This window comes from Hyalella azteca, unplaced genomic scaffold, assembly GCF_000764305.2.
Source record: "Hyalella azteca isolate HAZT.00-mixed unplaced genomic scaffold, Hazt_2.0.2 contig6127, whole genome shotgun sequence".
Lineage (NCBI taxonomy): Eukaryota > Metazoa > Arthropoda > Malacostraca > Amphipoda > Hyalellidae > Hyalella > Hyalella azteca.
The window spans coordinates 790617-804930 of record NW_025936295.1 but is presented as its reverse complement, the minus strand read 5'-3'; the positions used below and the strand labels follow the sequence as shown (position 1 = coordinate 804930).

Below are 14314 nucleotides of genomic sequence, written 5' to 3'. Positions count from 1 at the left end.
CAAGATTTCTAATCATTTTACATGTAGTCTGTACATCGGCAGCTACTTCTTAGTGCTCTATTATTCCTGAGCGGCAGGATAATGATGGACATTTTAATTCATATATTTCAGATACTGGTAGAGTACAGGGCCCTCACATAGCACGTGATGTAGATCGCAGAATCAACTGAAAACAATGTTATGTTTGATATTTGACAGTCATTGCAAGATGTATACATCTGCATATTACGATTCAATAGTTGACACAAATTTTTCGGTTGAATACATCCAGATTTAAATGAACAAATTTTCATTTATACAATTTTCCGGTTCAACATTACGGAGAGGAGCGTGGAAAAAGTTGAATCGAACTTAGCGGTCATGAAGAAAATTGTGCAATAGGTCGGTCATTTAATATGAAACTTCCTGAAAAACTTGCTCAAGTCCATTTGCAGATCCAAAAGATCACGGCACCGAATTGCACTGGCATAAATAGTTGCAGTATTCGTTATAATAGTTTCAACATGTACGACATCGACTTAACGTGCAACTGGCAGAATAAGAGCGTAGCGCATGATTGATAACCTTCGAAAAAACTACACTCGTAGATTTCAAAACATTAATGTTTGCGAATATAAGGTAAATAGTGAGCTATTTGTTGTATAGATTGATAACAAGCAGTGAATCGGCAAATCAGCGATAATGTAATCACAAATCAAGCAAAGTAAATACTGTCAAGGCCGAGAGAATTTAGAATGAAAGTTAATTCCAATTTACGTCAGTTTTACGAATAATTCTGCTACTAAGTACTGGTTTGTCGTCCAAGGATATTCAGCCTGTCCACCTTCATGTTCAAGGAAAATAATTTCACTCTAACAGTTAATACGCATATTATTTCAAACAAAACTAGGCAGTACACACCTCGACTCGAGAGTGGATCTTCTCACACTTCAAGAGGATTTTTTTTTAGTTGTTCACTCGTAGATATTCTAGAAGTTCATGAATAGTAAATTATACTTTAAATAGGGGTTTTCAACGCAAATGGAATAGGAATAAGGTAATTCAAATGTGTAGTTTTGAAAATGCTATACGGTACTTGATAACTTCAAAGCCTCCCACCATTTCCCGTAAACGTTCGTCATGACCAGCAAATCGTAATACTTGACAGATTTCATCTTGAAATTGTAAATAGATAGGCCTGTCTCCTCATTTGTATCTGTTTTTATTTTGTCAATTTATGTTTTTATCTTCGATGTGAATTTAGTTTTCTAATTTATTCTGATTTTCTTATAGGTTTTGAACTTTTGAACTGACGATGGAGCTGGACTTCGAAACGTTTTCATTCTTAAGAAATGGTTAATATCCTGGCTGTTTTCTTTGCTTTTAAATTCCTGGTAAACTTGCTACTTAAGCAATCTAGTAATTTTTGACAGATTCAATAGCAATATGATTATTTCCTATGTCTTATACTAAACTCGTATATTAAATTTTCTTGAGAATAGATATGAACGCAAATACTACATAAAACACACACAATTACAGAAAATGCATTAGCATCACACACTTTACATTAGAATTAACATCACATTGAGGTTATATTAAAGTTTACATTGTACTCGCTAAAAACACGGCGTCACTAACACGGAGCTCGAAATATTACACTTATCATACCTAAAATAAGTTCTCTTAAAAGGAGACCTCTGCAGAATTATTCTATGACTGTCATCGGTGATACAATGATTTCGAAGACACCACGAAATTTCAATAATATGATAGGCACAATAATCCGAATTATGCTTGCAGATGATGCAAATACTTTGGAAAATGATTGTGAACATAACCGTCGTGTTTTATATAGTCATTTTTCATGATACACAATTACCTTCAGTGAGAGAGGGCGTTTATTGAACTCCTCATCATACACCATAATTAGATTAATTCTTTTTACCTGGAAAACATGAAATGATCACTAGTAAGTTTACTGACGGAAAAAACACAGATCGCATAACTACTAAAAGTTAAAGACAAGACCTGCTTGTGCAGAAAGACACGAGCCAAGATACAACATTGACGACATAATACACTGAACACACATCACTTTAGGTAGAGAAAAGGAAATGTTTTGGTCACACATTGCTATGAACGAGAACTGGACGTCACTCCTAAAAAAAAAGTTGCTGATCCAAAACCTACACATTGCTATGAACGAAAACTGGAAAAAAAGTTGCTAATTCCAAAACGTGTGTATGTGGAAAACCATCACAAAGGATCTTTGCAGTAAGTACCCCGACGAAATGAACTTAATAAAAAAGAACTCGTGTGGCCATGCAATAGACGTACCAAGGCATAAATATACCAGATATTGTCAATACTTTAAATCCCCCTTAAATGTTATGAGACATCAAGAATTCGACAACGTACCTAATTTGAGAAGGGATGACTAACGTTTAGATACATTCTAATTACGCCAATAATCTCAAGCATTGCTTCCTACCTAGACGAGGAAAATTTTTCTGCGTATCACAGCACCATATCTCTACTCAACACTACCTACCACTCTACACTCTAGTTACCAACACTGCATTAACTAGTTAGCTACTGTGCATGTACCTAGCTAGATAATGTGCATATAACTAGTTAGCTAACTAGTTAACTACGGTCAATATTTGTGTGTAAACACGCAAGTCCGCTCAATTTAAGTATTGGGACGACTCGTTTTCAGGCAGCCACCAAGAAAATCAGCATCTGGTAGTTAAGCTAAAAAAATTCGCGTAGAAAGTTCATCTATTATTTGATAAGCTTATATAAAAAAGGACATCATTCGTATCTTCATCTCGTTCAAGGATAAGATAGAATAACTTTCTATGAGATTAACAATGAGCTTAAAAAAATCATCAAACAAGCTTGCTTGATATGTAGCGCCAAAGCTCACGGAAATGACAACTTAAATAACAAAAAAAAAAAACAATCAAAAAATACTTAAGAGTTATAATATAGAGATAAAAACGCGAATCATGAAGCTGAAGAAAATTTCCAAACTCTAGGCATATAAATCGAGATATTAGCGAACCAGTAATGTACGTACACCAGGTAAATGCTGCACTAGGTCCTTGGTCCTTTCCGGTGACATTTTCGTGCAGCTAGCGAGCGAACAATGCACCATATATTGTTGGGAGTTCGTCGGTGTTGAATTTCAAACTTAATTAACATTTAATTAACACAATATCATGATAATATAAAAATCATGCAGTAAATAAAGTTATTATCAGCGGTTGGACACACAATTGTGATCAAGAGCAACCAAATTTTTGATGCACATTACACACTCGTCTTTGATGTCAAACTTTTCTATCCTTGGTTAGTTTTAGTTCTAGTCCACGCTGGAGCGCCACCTCCAACAACACTTATTTCAGAAAAAGAACCTGCACCAGAAATCAAGTGGACGAAACGAATAAGATTTTATTGTTCTTCAATGAACTGCATGAAAGTAGTGATGAAGTACGTAGAGATCAGGTATAGGTGTTTAAGATTAAGAGATTAATTGATAAAAAGTTAGATAAAAATATGAAGCTAAAATCATTACGAATGATCAAAGAAACCATACAAATACATATACTATACTATTTTCCAGAATATATAGATTTAATGTCGCAAATATAAATAAGAAGGACGGAAACAGAACACGAGAAACAAAATTAAATAAAGTTACAAATAACAGGCCTACAATAAATCGCATGTAGCGTAAAAGTCACAGCAGGAAAAATTGCTCATTAGATGACTTGTAAATGCATGTATGAAATCCAATTCAGAATTTATGCAGAATGCAGTTAATCAAATAGAGTGCAATAATGCAAATAATCGAACAAAGTGGGCGAGTGCACACATTTCGTGTCCAAAAGCTTAAGGTGCTTGTACACGGGGATAGTACTAGCGGCTAGTAGATCAGAAAATTGCCAAATTTCAGCCGCTTGGTGTCTAAGGTTCCTTGCGGGATAGACACCAAGCGGCAGACATTTGGCAATTTTATGATCTACTAGCCGCTAGTACTAGCCCCGTGTACAAGCACCTTTAGTAAGAATATTTACTGTCGAGAGAAAGGGTTAAGCTTAATCCAACATAGCCATCACTTGTGGAAAATTATCAGAACATATCAGCCTGCAGCCTGGGTCTCATAACATAAGAGGTTCGGGGACCGACCTGGGCCTATACTTTCAAAAAAAGTTAAGAGATCGTAAGTTCATCAGCCAATCATTGACGGCCTTTCAAGCCAAATCCACCAATCATAGACAAGAAAATAGAGCGTAAGTACTTACGTTCACTTAGCGAGTTTTGAAAGTATGGGCCCTGGTTGCAGAGTCTAGCGAACAGAGTTTACCTGAAGGATGGACGTCAGTTCCTAAAAAAATGTGGAGTTTGAATACCTGAAGTATTATGTATAACTGGCACTATCAACATAATTCAAGCCAAATAATATTCAACAAGTTATGATGCAAGGAATTTATGGGCGGCATCTCTTACGTCGCTCGTAGAAAATCATCAATCTACATTTATCAATGAAAATTACTCGTAACATTGACTTATAACAATACCAGCTAAGAAATTCAATTTAGGATTTAAGAGTTTCATTCTATCATCACATTAACACGTTCGATAAAAATAAATTTTTAAGCGCTTTGAAATACATCGAAGTGTCTTAACTACGGTACAAGCCTAGTTTCTAGCTAAAACAAGAAAATTATGCCAGTCTGGGGCGACTCGTGAAGTCTCCCCAGATGATAGCAATAAGTACATACATTGACGATGGAAAAGATCACATTCAGAGGATTAGAAGCTAAGATAGCAAAAAAGTAGCAAAGAATGCAGTTGTAGCTTGAACATAAATTTGCAGTGTTACAAAGTGACATGATTTCCACCGAGAGTTTTCTTTAAAAGGCTTAGGATTACTTTATACTTAAATACATGGTGGCAAACAATTAAGCTACTACGATATTTTTTTTCTCACAATAAAATTCTCTACGATTTACGAAGTCAAGACAACATTAAATACTTTTTCCAGAAGAAAAATCAAGGCTCCCAAAATTGAATAGATTCAAATAAAATCCTGAAGTAAATAACTACATTCGATCAGACAGGCCTATTTATGACATATATGACAAGCAGCAACTACTATATCTCTTTGTTATAGCGTTATCACCGTCCGCTCCATAGATGTTAATATCACATCACACATGTCAAGTGTTTACACATGTAACGGTTCTCTCAACTTATAGCCTCAGAACATGGAGCGCACACAAACACGGTATTGCTTTCCTGGGGCCGGATTATCAAAGCTTCGTAACTTTTTGTACTTACGACAAAAAAGTTCTGTGGTACGTAAATACACCCTAATTTTGGCATTATCAAAACTTTCGTACGCAAGTCTTAGCTAAAAGCCTAAATTTTTTCCCGCGCAAATGTTTTTATAATTCCACCTTTAGTATTACGTTGTCATAGCAACGCCACTCGTAAGTCGATTTTGCGTACCTACGAAGTTTTGATAATACGGCCCCAGATCTAAGAAATGGTCAGAGGCAAGAGTGTCGTAGCAGACGATTTGAGCTTAGCGAGGGAAGACCTATGTAAGACGACACTTGGATCCCACCACGAAATTACACATTGTAACTTACAGAAGGTAGCATTCCAACGCGCACAAAAAGGTTTATTATTGATTAAATATGGAAGGTATTTATCATCTTTGAGTTCAGGTTCAATATTTGAGTTTAGGGTTATAAGGAATAACTCATCACATGGATCGTTACTGGGAAGAATGGTGGTGTAGGTGAGAGAGATCAAGAATTACAACAAAAAAAAAAGCACAGCAAGTTAGATTATTACATAAATATTAATCATTACAAGCGATCAAATGGACCGAGGTAGAACTAAGTGTAAGGTATCCGTAAAATCCATCACAGTAATGCAACAGGGTATGGTACAAATTCGAGACACCATCTTGGTAATCGCACGCACAAGTAAAGTTACTTGAAAGGAACAATTTCATCGCACTCTTGCTGTACTGACTTCAGCTCTACGAGTTAAGGAAATCTCTAAATGAAAAGCTCGACTCATTAGAAGAAATGCGAAAATTAGAGCGAGTTCATTACCCGAAAAAAATTATCAGGATTAGACACAGCTAGATAATCAACTTTGGTTTTACTGTTATCACCTTGTTTGAATGTAAGTATAACCAATACATTTTCATAATACTTGACGATCATAATTTTCTAGCAAATACGTTAGAGAGAAATGTAAGAGTTCTATGCTGAATTATCAATACGATACTCTAACAAAGCAAGATGAATATATTTATATGGCAAGCCACAAAAGCAAGTAGAATAAAAGACATTAACAATAATAAGAAGTAGGTACAATAAAGGGATTTATGATCGAAGATTGAAATCTTTGGCAGGACAATTAATCAACATAGAAGAAAAACACAAAGCACACAAAAATATAAGGCATTACACGATGACATTTTAAACTTTATATAATGATATAATGTATATTTCTCTGCTTAAGATATTCAGGGATGACTTATTCTACAGTAACTAATCAAGTACTACAAATTGCTTATACAACACACTTCTAAAGATATATGTCAGAGAAGAAGGAGGACCTTACAACGTGTAGAACATCACAAACTTTGTCAAGTTTTAACAACCTTCAGATACATTTACCAGCGTATACAAACCTATACCATTGTTATTGGTCAACTGTTTAACTAATGTTAGCCTCACATAGATCTAAGTGAATACAGGTGACTGGTATATGCAAGAAATGAAACTAATCGCATATGCGATTTATAAAATCAATGCAGAACGCAAGGTGATCGAAATACCGTGAATACGTGCAAAAAAAGGCTAGGAGACGCTGCTTTTTTAAAAGAATCATGGCTTGTTACCTTCCCTGTGGCTGAAATGTACCATCATAGGCTCTCGTTTCTAGCATAGACAATTCAGGCATACTAGTTGCAATGCTCGTGGTTGGCTAGAAACTCTTTGGCATTACCAAATCCTCCGCAGCAAAACTCATAGCCTTCAGTGACGAGAAATTCTTCAGTGCACTCCAATTGACCGTCATAGATCACAGGGTCTCTTATGTTCAAAGTTCCGTTGGTGCCGCTGCTGCACGCCATAGCACTATTGCTGTCGTTGCAATTCTTGTCGTCGTCACCATCAGTTTGGTTAGCACCATTTGTGTTACGGCAAGTCTTGTGGCTGTCCTCATCATTTTTATTACCATTGTGGTTTCCGCGAAATCTTGCACCATTTTTGCTGCAGCCAATTTTCTCACAACTGCTAGCTGAAGTTGAGGCAGAGGAAGTGCTGGTGCTCGAGTGGATACAAGGACACGTGGCATGGATACAGGAGCCTACAGGAGCATGGATACGAGATCCGGTGGCAGGGTCTCCTATGATGGTATGTGGACAGACATGCCGCAGACCGTTTCTCGAACGTGCGTCGTAGGCGCTGAACGACACGTCGCTGCCAAGCACGTCTTTAACCTGCCCATGTAAACAACTGGTGAAGTTTATTCAGATCTTTTTGCAACTCAACATTTATGGATCTAATTAATCATTGATGTCCATTTCATACCTTTTAGTAAAAGTTTGAGATGTTTTATGGGAGTAATATTACTTTGTAGCCTACTTAATGAGCTTGAATCCTTCACAGAACTACCTATTGCCAGAAAAGTTGTAAATACAAATTTACAAACAATAACAAGCAGAAGAAATTGTTGAGAAATTCAAACTTCATTTAATGAATGAATGCATCACATGAATACTACAGTGTACGCCAAATTAGAATCACACTGAGGTAGGGCCATAACATTTGAGAGGACGGGCCAACCACGAATGAAAAACTTTGCTTGACAATTAAAAATATTGCTCTCTTTGTGTTCACTGCATTCTTAGTTCTCAATTTTCTGGCGAAATGAAGATGTAGGTACCTTAGTGAGAGGGAAGGTCGTAATGAAGAAAGTGGCGATGGCGCAGAACGTTTTGGCCACCAGAGGGATACACAAAGACTGGTGCACGAGAGCAAAGAGGCGGTAGTTGGGGCCGTAGAAAGGATCACTGATAGCCGGGCACAGCATGTTGTTCAGGTTCACTTCAGACAACTGTGGTGGTAGGACACACTCACTTGAACAATTCTTTTCATTCCAAAATGCTTACATTCCAAATGATATTAAATACTCAAAAACTTTTATTACTTAAAAGATTTGTTTTACCTATTTTCATCTTAAGATGCTTGAAATGCCCTGAGAATTCTCTCATTCACAGATTTATTAGAAAGGTAATATAAGTTTCCATATAATATAGAAAAATGACTACTATTACTGATCCCCAGTGAGGGGTGTAAAACAATTCAGATCAAGCAATTACACAAAAGAAATTTTTATACAAATAGCCAGGCTACTCACGAGACCGATGGCCTGGAGCGGCAGGAAGTGGTAGAGGAAGATGATGCCCGTAGACAAACTGGTCCAACTCATGTCTTGCAGGTCCTCTATTGTGTATACTCCTGCACAATAAGTCTACATGATGAATCATGTCTTGCAGGTCCTCTATTGTGTATACTCCTGCACAATAAGTCTGTATGATGAATCATGTCTTGCAGGTCCTCTATTGTGTATACTACTCTTGTACAATAAGTCTATATGATGCATCATGTCTTGCAGGTCCTCTATTGTGTATACTCATGCACAATAATTATATATGATGAATCATGTCTTGCAGGTCCTCGATTGTGTATACTACTCCTGCATGATAAAAATTTAAATAAATAAAACAACTAATATCAATAGATTACAATCTTAATTTAATCCAAAAAATTCTAAGCACAAAATAGGGTTATCACAGTTAGTCTATTAGGATACCCCTTGCATGATAGTGAAATTCAAGAATGCGTTACTGATTTCTGAAGAAAACCCTTATATATTTGTTCGGGATCTTCCAAGTATTGTAGCAGAATATCAAAATTGGTTGTGTAAGCCTGTTAGGCAATGAAATCATTTAATTATCAATAAATACCCGACAGGCTAACATTAATGAGTGATTGTTGCATATTTCTTCCAAAACTGTACATGGATCTTGACATTAATTGAATAAAAAATATTTTCAGAGGAAGAAACTGTTAATGCAACGTTTTTAGGATAAGGATTGCGGAGTTATATGTAATGCGGAAATGAGATAAATTGACTACAATGCATTCCATAACTTTTTATGCAATAGAGGTGTTAATAAAACTTTGAAGATAACGAGATCAGACTAGTTCCAAACAATGCATGAACAAGACCTCAAATCTCAATTTGCAAGCTAATCATGAAATGACATGTTAGTGACTGGTATATATACGGTTTCTACATTTGATAAAATACAGGAAACTGCAGATTAAAATACCAGAAAAACTACATAGAATACCAGAAATATTTATTCGTATCATTACATATTTTTTTAATAAAGGATAACAGTTTGCCACAACGTCTTAAGGAATTACCGTCAATATCCATTTAAAAATGCTGCTGTACCTTTTGAATCACCAGTATCACCTATAATAGCATGCGTCACATCGACCACAACAGTCTCATCATTATCACTCAAAAATGTGCATCGAAGTGATAGGACATCCTACAGTAAATGGGATGTAATATACTTTAGTCCACATATTATTTTCATTAGCTATTATTTAATGATCAATATTCTATGTTCATCACATATTCAAAGATATCATATTCCATAGTGCAGTGGTGTGGTCATTGTATCATTATATGTCACTGCACCATGCATTCTTCCCCCTCACCCGTTCTCCATACTTCCTAGGCTCAATAATGTAAATCTTTAAATGTCAGATCAGGGCTAATGCATGTACTTGTCTTGCTTTGTCCTCTTTTATCTTTAATTGATTTAAAAAAAAGTTATACAGTGTATTTGATCCTGCAGCATGCCTTGCTTGATCCTGCTGCATGTCTTGCTTGATCCTGCTGCATGTCTTGCTTGATCCTGCAGCATGTCTTGCTTGATCCTGCAGCCCGTAGATTACCTGCCTACTTGTGCCCCATTACGGGTGACTTGCGGCGTTTGCTTAAAAAGGTTTTGATGATCCCACACTTTTACTTGTCAATGCATTTGTCACATGTTAGAATTTTGTCATCATATTTTTGTCAATGCAATGTTTGCTTCCTATTGTATTATGCTACATCCTCCATCATGTATCACTTGCACACCTATCATCCCCTCAAGCCAGTTCCTGCTATCTGTATGTCTGTTCAGTCGTAGTGCAGCAAGAGTTGACTAAAAAAACTAGAGACAAGACCAAGTTCAAGGACGTTTCTCACCCCAACTATTTAGTCTCTAGTAAGACAAGAATGCTTCTAATGATGCCACACCACTACAATTCCTGTTGGCATATCAAAGTCCAATGCCTGACATACAAATATTGTTTGAAAAGATCCGCATAATGTTCACAAGTTATTTCTTAATATGTACTTCATAAAAGAAGCATTACCAAAAGTCACTCAGCTATTGCAGCGAGGCAAAATAAATAAAGATCCACAAAATAAAGATCCACATAATGTTCACAAGTTTTTATCTTAATATGTACTTTGTAAAAGAAGCATTACCAAAAAATCACTCAGCTATTGCAGCGAGGCAAAATAAATAAAGATCCACAAAATAAAGATCCACATAATGTTCACAAGTTTTTTTCTTAATATGTACTTTGTAAAAGAAGCATTGCCAAAAATCACTCAGCTATTGCAGCGTGGCAAAATAATCATGCACTTGAACTAACCTCCGAGCCGCAGGAGATAATAAGGTGTGACAAGCATGAGCGTGTGCTGCAGCCAATACAATTCTTCTTCAAATGGCAACTGGGAAAAAATATACATAAGAAGGTAAGCAATGTAACTCTGAGTTTTTACTGCAGCTAGCTAGTGCAATAGTCGGCTTCAAACAAAAGATGGCACAAGACTTAACCAAATCATTATAAAAAATCTTTAATCAGTATAAAAAATCATCCAAGCTGCAAGAAGTATATACATGATAAACCCCTAGTGAGTTGAAAGAAATAGAGTTCTACAAATTTCATGAATTGTAATTATGCATATTAATGAATCAAAAGGATAAAAATTTAGTAGGTACAGTATTCTCTCTATATTTTTAAACTTGAATATACTGAGAAGAATACCTACCTAGCTTTCTTTATGAATTATCAGATATTGTTGAGAATTTTATGCTACATCATGCATTTATGGAGAGACAATTTTTGTGCTCCTCTTTGAAAAGTGAAATTTCAGATATACTAAAAGAATATTATGAATCATAAAATTCCAATTGCATAAATGCCATACTTTCCCCATCAAAAAAATTGATGAGTGGAATCTAATTGAAGATCTACTTTTTACGTAGTAAATAATGTAAAGCATTGAAATTACTTTTTTACATATCATTTTTGCAATGTGAACATACTTATTCATAAGAAGAATAGGACCAAATTAAAAACATACGGTATATAGTTAAGACATTGTTGGTAATGTTCCAACTATCTAATTTAGAAGCAGAAGTGGTTCATGAGGTGATATTTATAGAATGTAAGATGTAAATGAGCTGCACAGAATTCCTGAAGTAATCTGAAAAGAATTTTATACTAAGTGATGATTTATTCTTGTAATTGTTTATTTGAACTGAGGAAAAAATTGATATTGCTCATGAAATTTGGGAAAATTCTGTAATGAATCTGTTTAATACTTATAGGTATTAAACATACGTTAAAACGTATCAAACGTATGTTTAATACTTATAGGTATATAGGTACTGTACATAACATGCGATCTCTGCAGTTCAAAGAGTAGCCATAAAAAATAAATCCTAAATGAATTTTCTCATCCAAATTTTCAATGAATATTGCATTTTATCCCCAGGATAAATATATGCAAGAACAACTCAGTTTCTAAGATCATGCCAAACAAGCTTGTGCATTAATTAACTATTTTAAAATCAAATTGAGTACGTAGCAAAATATGAAATATCTCAAAATCTATTTTCCAATTCCACACATAGAACCATCCAAAAAGGCATTATTAAGCATTTGTCAGTACGGTATATACACTAAGTCACTAATGGCATTCATCCCATTTTCATAAGTTGAATGTATGTAACATTAAAACTGCTAAATCCCCAAATACTATGAGATATACCGGTATAATCATTCTACTCCAAGGAAGTATTACTGTAGTGCAGAAGAGCAGCTTTCAAAAGCCTATTAAATACAGTAAATGTAATTTTGTTAGCAAAAATCAACCCTAACAACCTAATTCAGCCCAAATATAGAAGTCCCTAGACTGCACCACCTCACCACTCGAGTGTTTGTGACAGGGAAGAGAATGGCCAGGATGGCACCATTGAGGTAGTTCAGGTGGATGCGGAACATGATAGTCACAAAACGACTGGGAGGAGCAGCCAAAAGATATATCTGCAATCATGATCAATGTTTAGCTCCATGTATTGAAATTCAGATTCACTCATAAATCTTAATTTCAATTCAAAGAAGGAAAGAATTTGAACAACAAATGCCAAGATAAATTATGATTATTACAACAAAGCGTCTTTCTTATAGAGCCAGATTACAAGCCTTGATTCACAGTTTTTGCAGTTTTTAATGAAAAAAATGAATTTTTTGGACATCTTGGAACCTAATACTATAACCAAAATTACAAATATATTGAGAAAAGTATATATATATAATCTTTGGGAATCGAGGCAATCAACATTTTGCTAACAGACTGAAGTTTGATTGGAGAAATCAAAAGGGTCATCAAGCAAAATTCTTCTTAAATTATCCTAGTTAACTTTTTGTTCAAGAGCACAGAGAAATGTAGGAGTTTCACTTTTACTTACCTGCAAAGCAGTGGTAATGTGGCAAGGATTTAATAAATATATCAATTGCTTAGATGCAAACTTGAAGCCAATTTCCATGCCAAAGACCATAGACACTACAACCAACAGCAGCCTCTTGCCACCACGATCTTTCCTGGAATTTACAAAATATTTCAAAGCTGGGATAAATATAAAAGCAAATAACATATTGATCAGAAAATGATTTTTTAATCAGAAAATTTGGAACAGCACTAAAATCAAATACTCAATCTCCTCAAATGTTAGCAATACATTTTCTTCTGCACTGAATATCATAAAATTCTAAAATGTATACAAAAAGTTTCAAAATATATATAAGAGCAACAATTATTGGAATTTACAAAATATTTGAAAGCTGGGATAAATATAAAAGCAAATAACATGTTAATCAGAAAATGATTTTTTAATCAGAAAATTTGGAACAGCACTAAAATCAAATACTCAATCTCCTCAAATGTTTGCAATACATTTTCTTCTGCACTGAATATCATAAAATTCTAAAATGTATACAAAAAGTTTTAAAATATATATAAGAGCAACAATTATTACCTGACAAAATGTAAAGTGGGAGGCATTGAGAGACAGCGCAAGCCCCACCAAGTGTAGAAAATAGATAGGATAGATGCAAGTGTTGTCTCAAATATTCTTCGCTCGACACTGGAGAAGGAAGCACACAAAGGGCCTCCATTGCCAGGTAAGCTGCTATTGACTCCACCATAACTCCAGTCTAATGAAGTTGCCAATGTGTAACGAGAAATGTCTGGCATTCTTTACCACTTGCAGTCATTTATTGTCTGAAAAGCTAGAAAAAGTATAAATAAATTCCAGACATACGGTATATTCCAGATGCTTTTATTTTCAGATGAGAAATTTATCAGTAAAAAAAATTATTTACCAAATACTAATAACGAATCACAATGCACAATTTTTGGCTCAAGCTTCAAGTTTGGACTTGAAGTAAAAAATCATGTGTTCCAAAAATTTCAAGTCAAGTATCAAGTGGACAATCTGACTGTTGAGTAGGATCTTTTAGGTCCAGATATGGTATTTTTGAAGCTTTCAAACATGTCATGGATATAAACCTTAAATTGAATTGGTGCCCATATTTAGTTACAGCTTGTATTGCTCACAAATTTCTGCCATGTCTGTATCTATCAAGTGCCATGTTAATAAATTGCAATTTATAAAGTGGTGGTGACGTGTATGGCATTTTATAGAAGTGGAGTAATACCAACTACTTTCTGCCTACTACTAATTCCAAGCTGTGTCAGAATTTGTTTTTATGTGTCTAAAACTGTCTCTTAACTTATTCATCTATTAATTTTTTTACCACTTGAAATCAGCAAATACAAGTATCCTTAAAGGATTCCTAATATATTCACA

The 14314-nt window shown here is 35.0% G+C and overlaps 1 protein-coding gene across 1 annotated transcript; it reads right to left on the bottom strand.

Annotated features, from left to right (window-relative positions):
- Positions 1-5486: 5486 nt before the first annotated feature.
- On the bottom strand, positions 5487-13736 carry LOC108669020 (transmembrane protein 164). The gene is made up of 7 exons (XM_018156303.1): positions 13481-13736; positions 12914-13046; positions 12372-12488; positions 10809-10887; positions 8440-8540; positions 7966-8136; positions 5487-7519 (listed from the first exon to the last, which is right to left on the bottom strand). Exons 1-7 carry the CDS (start codon positions 13696-13698, stop codon positions 6980-6982), a joined length of 1359 nt encoding a protein of 452 aa, XP_018011792.1. The 5' UTR covers positions 13699-13736; the 3' UTR covers positions 5487-6979.
- Positions 13737-14314: the final 578 nt, after the last annotated feature.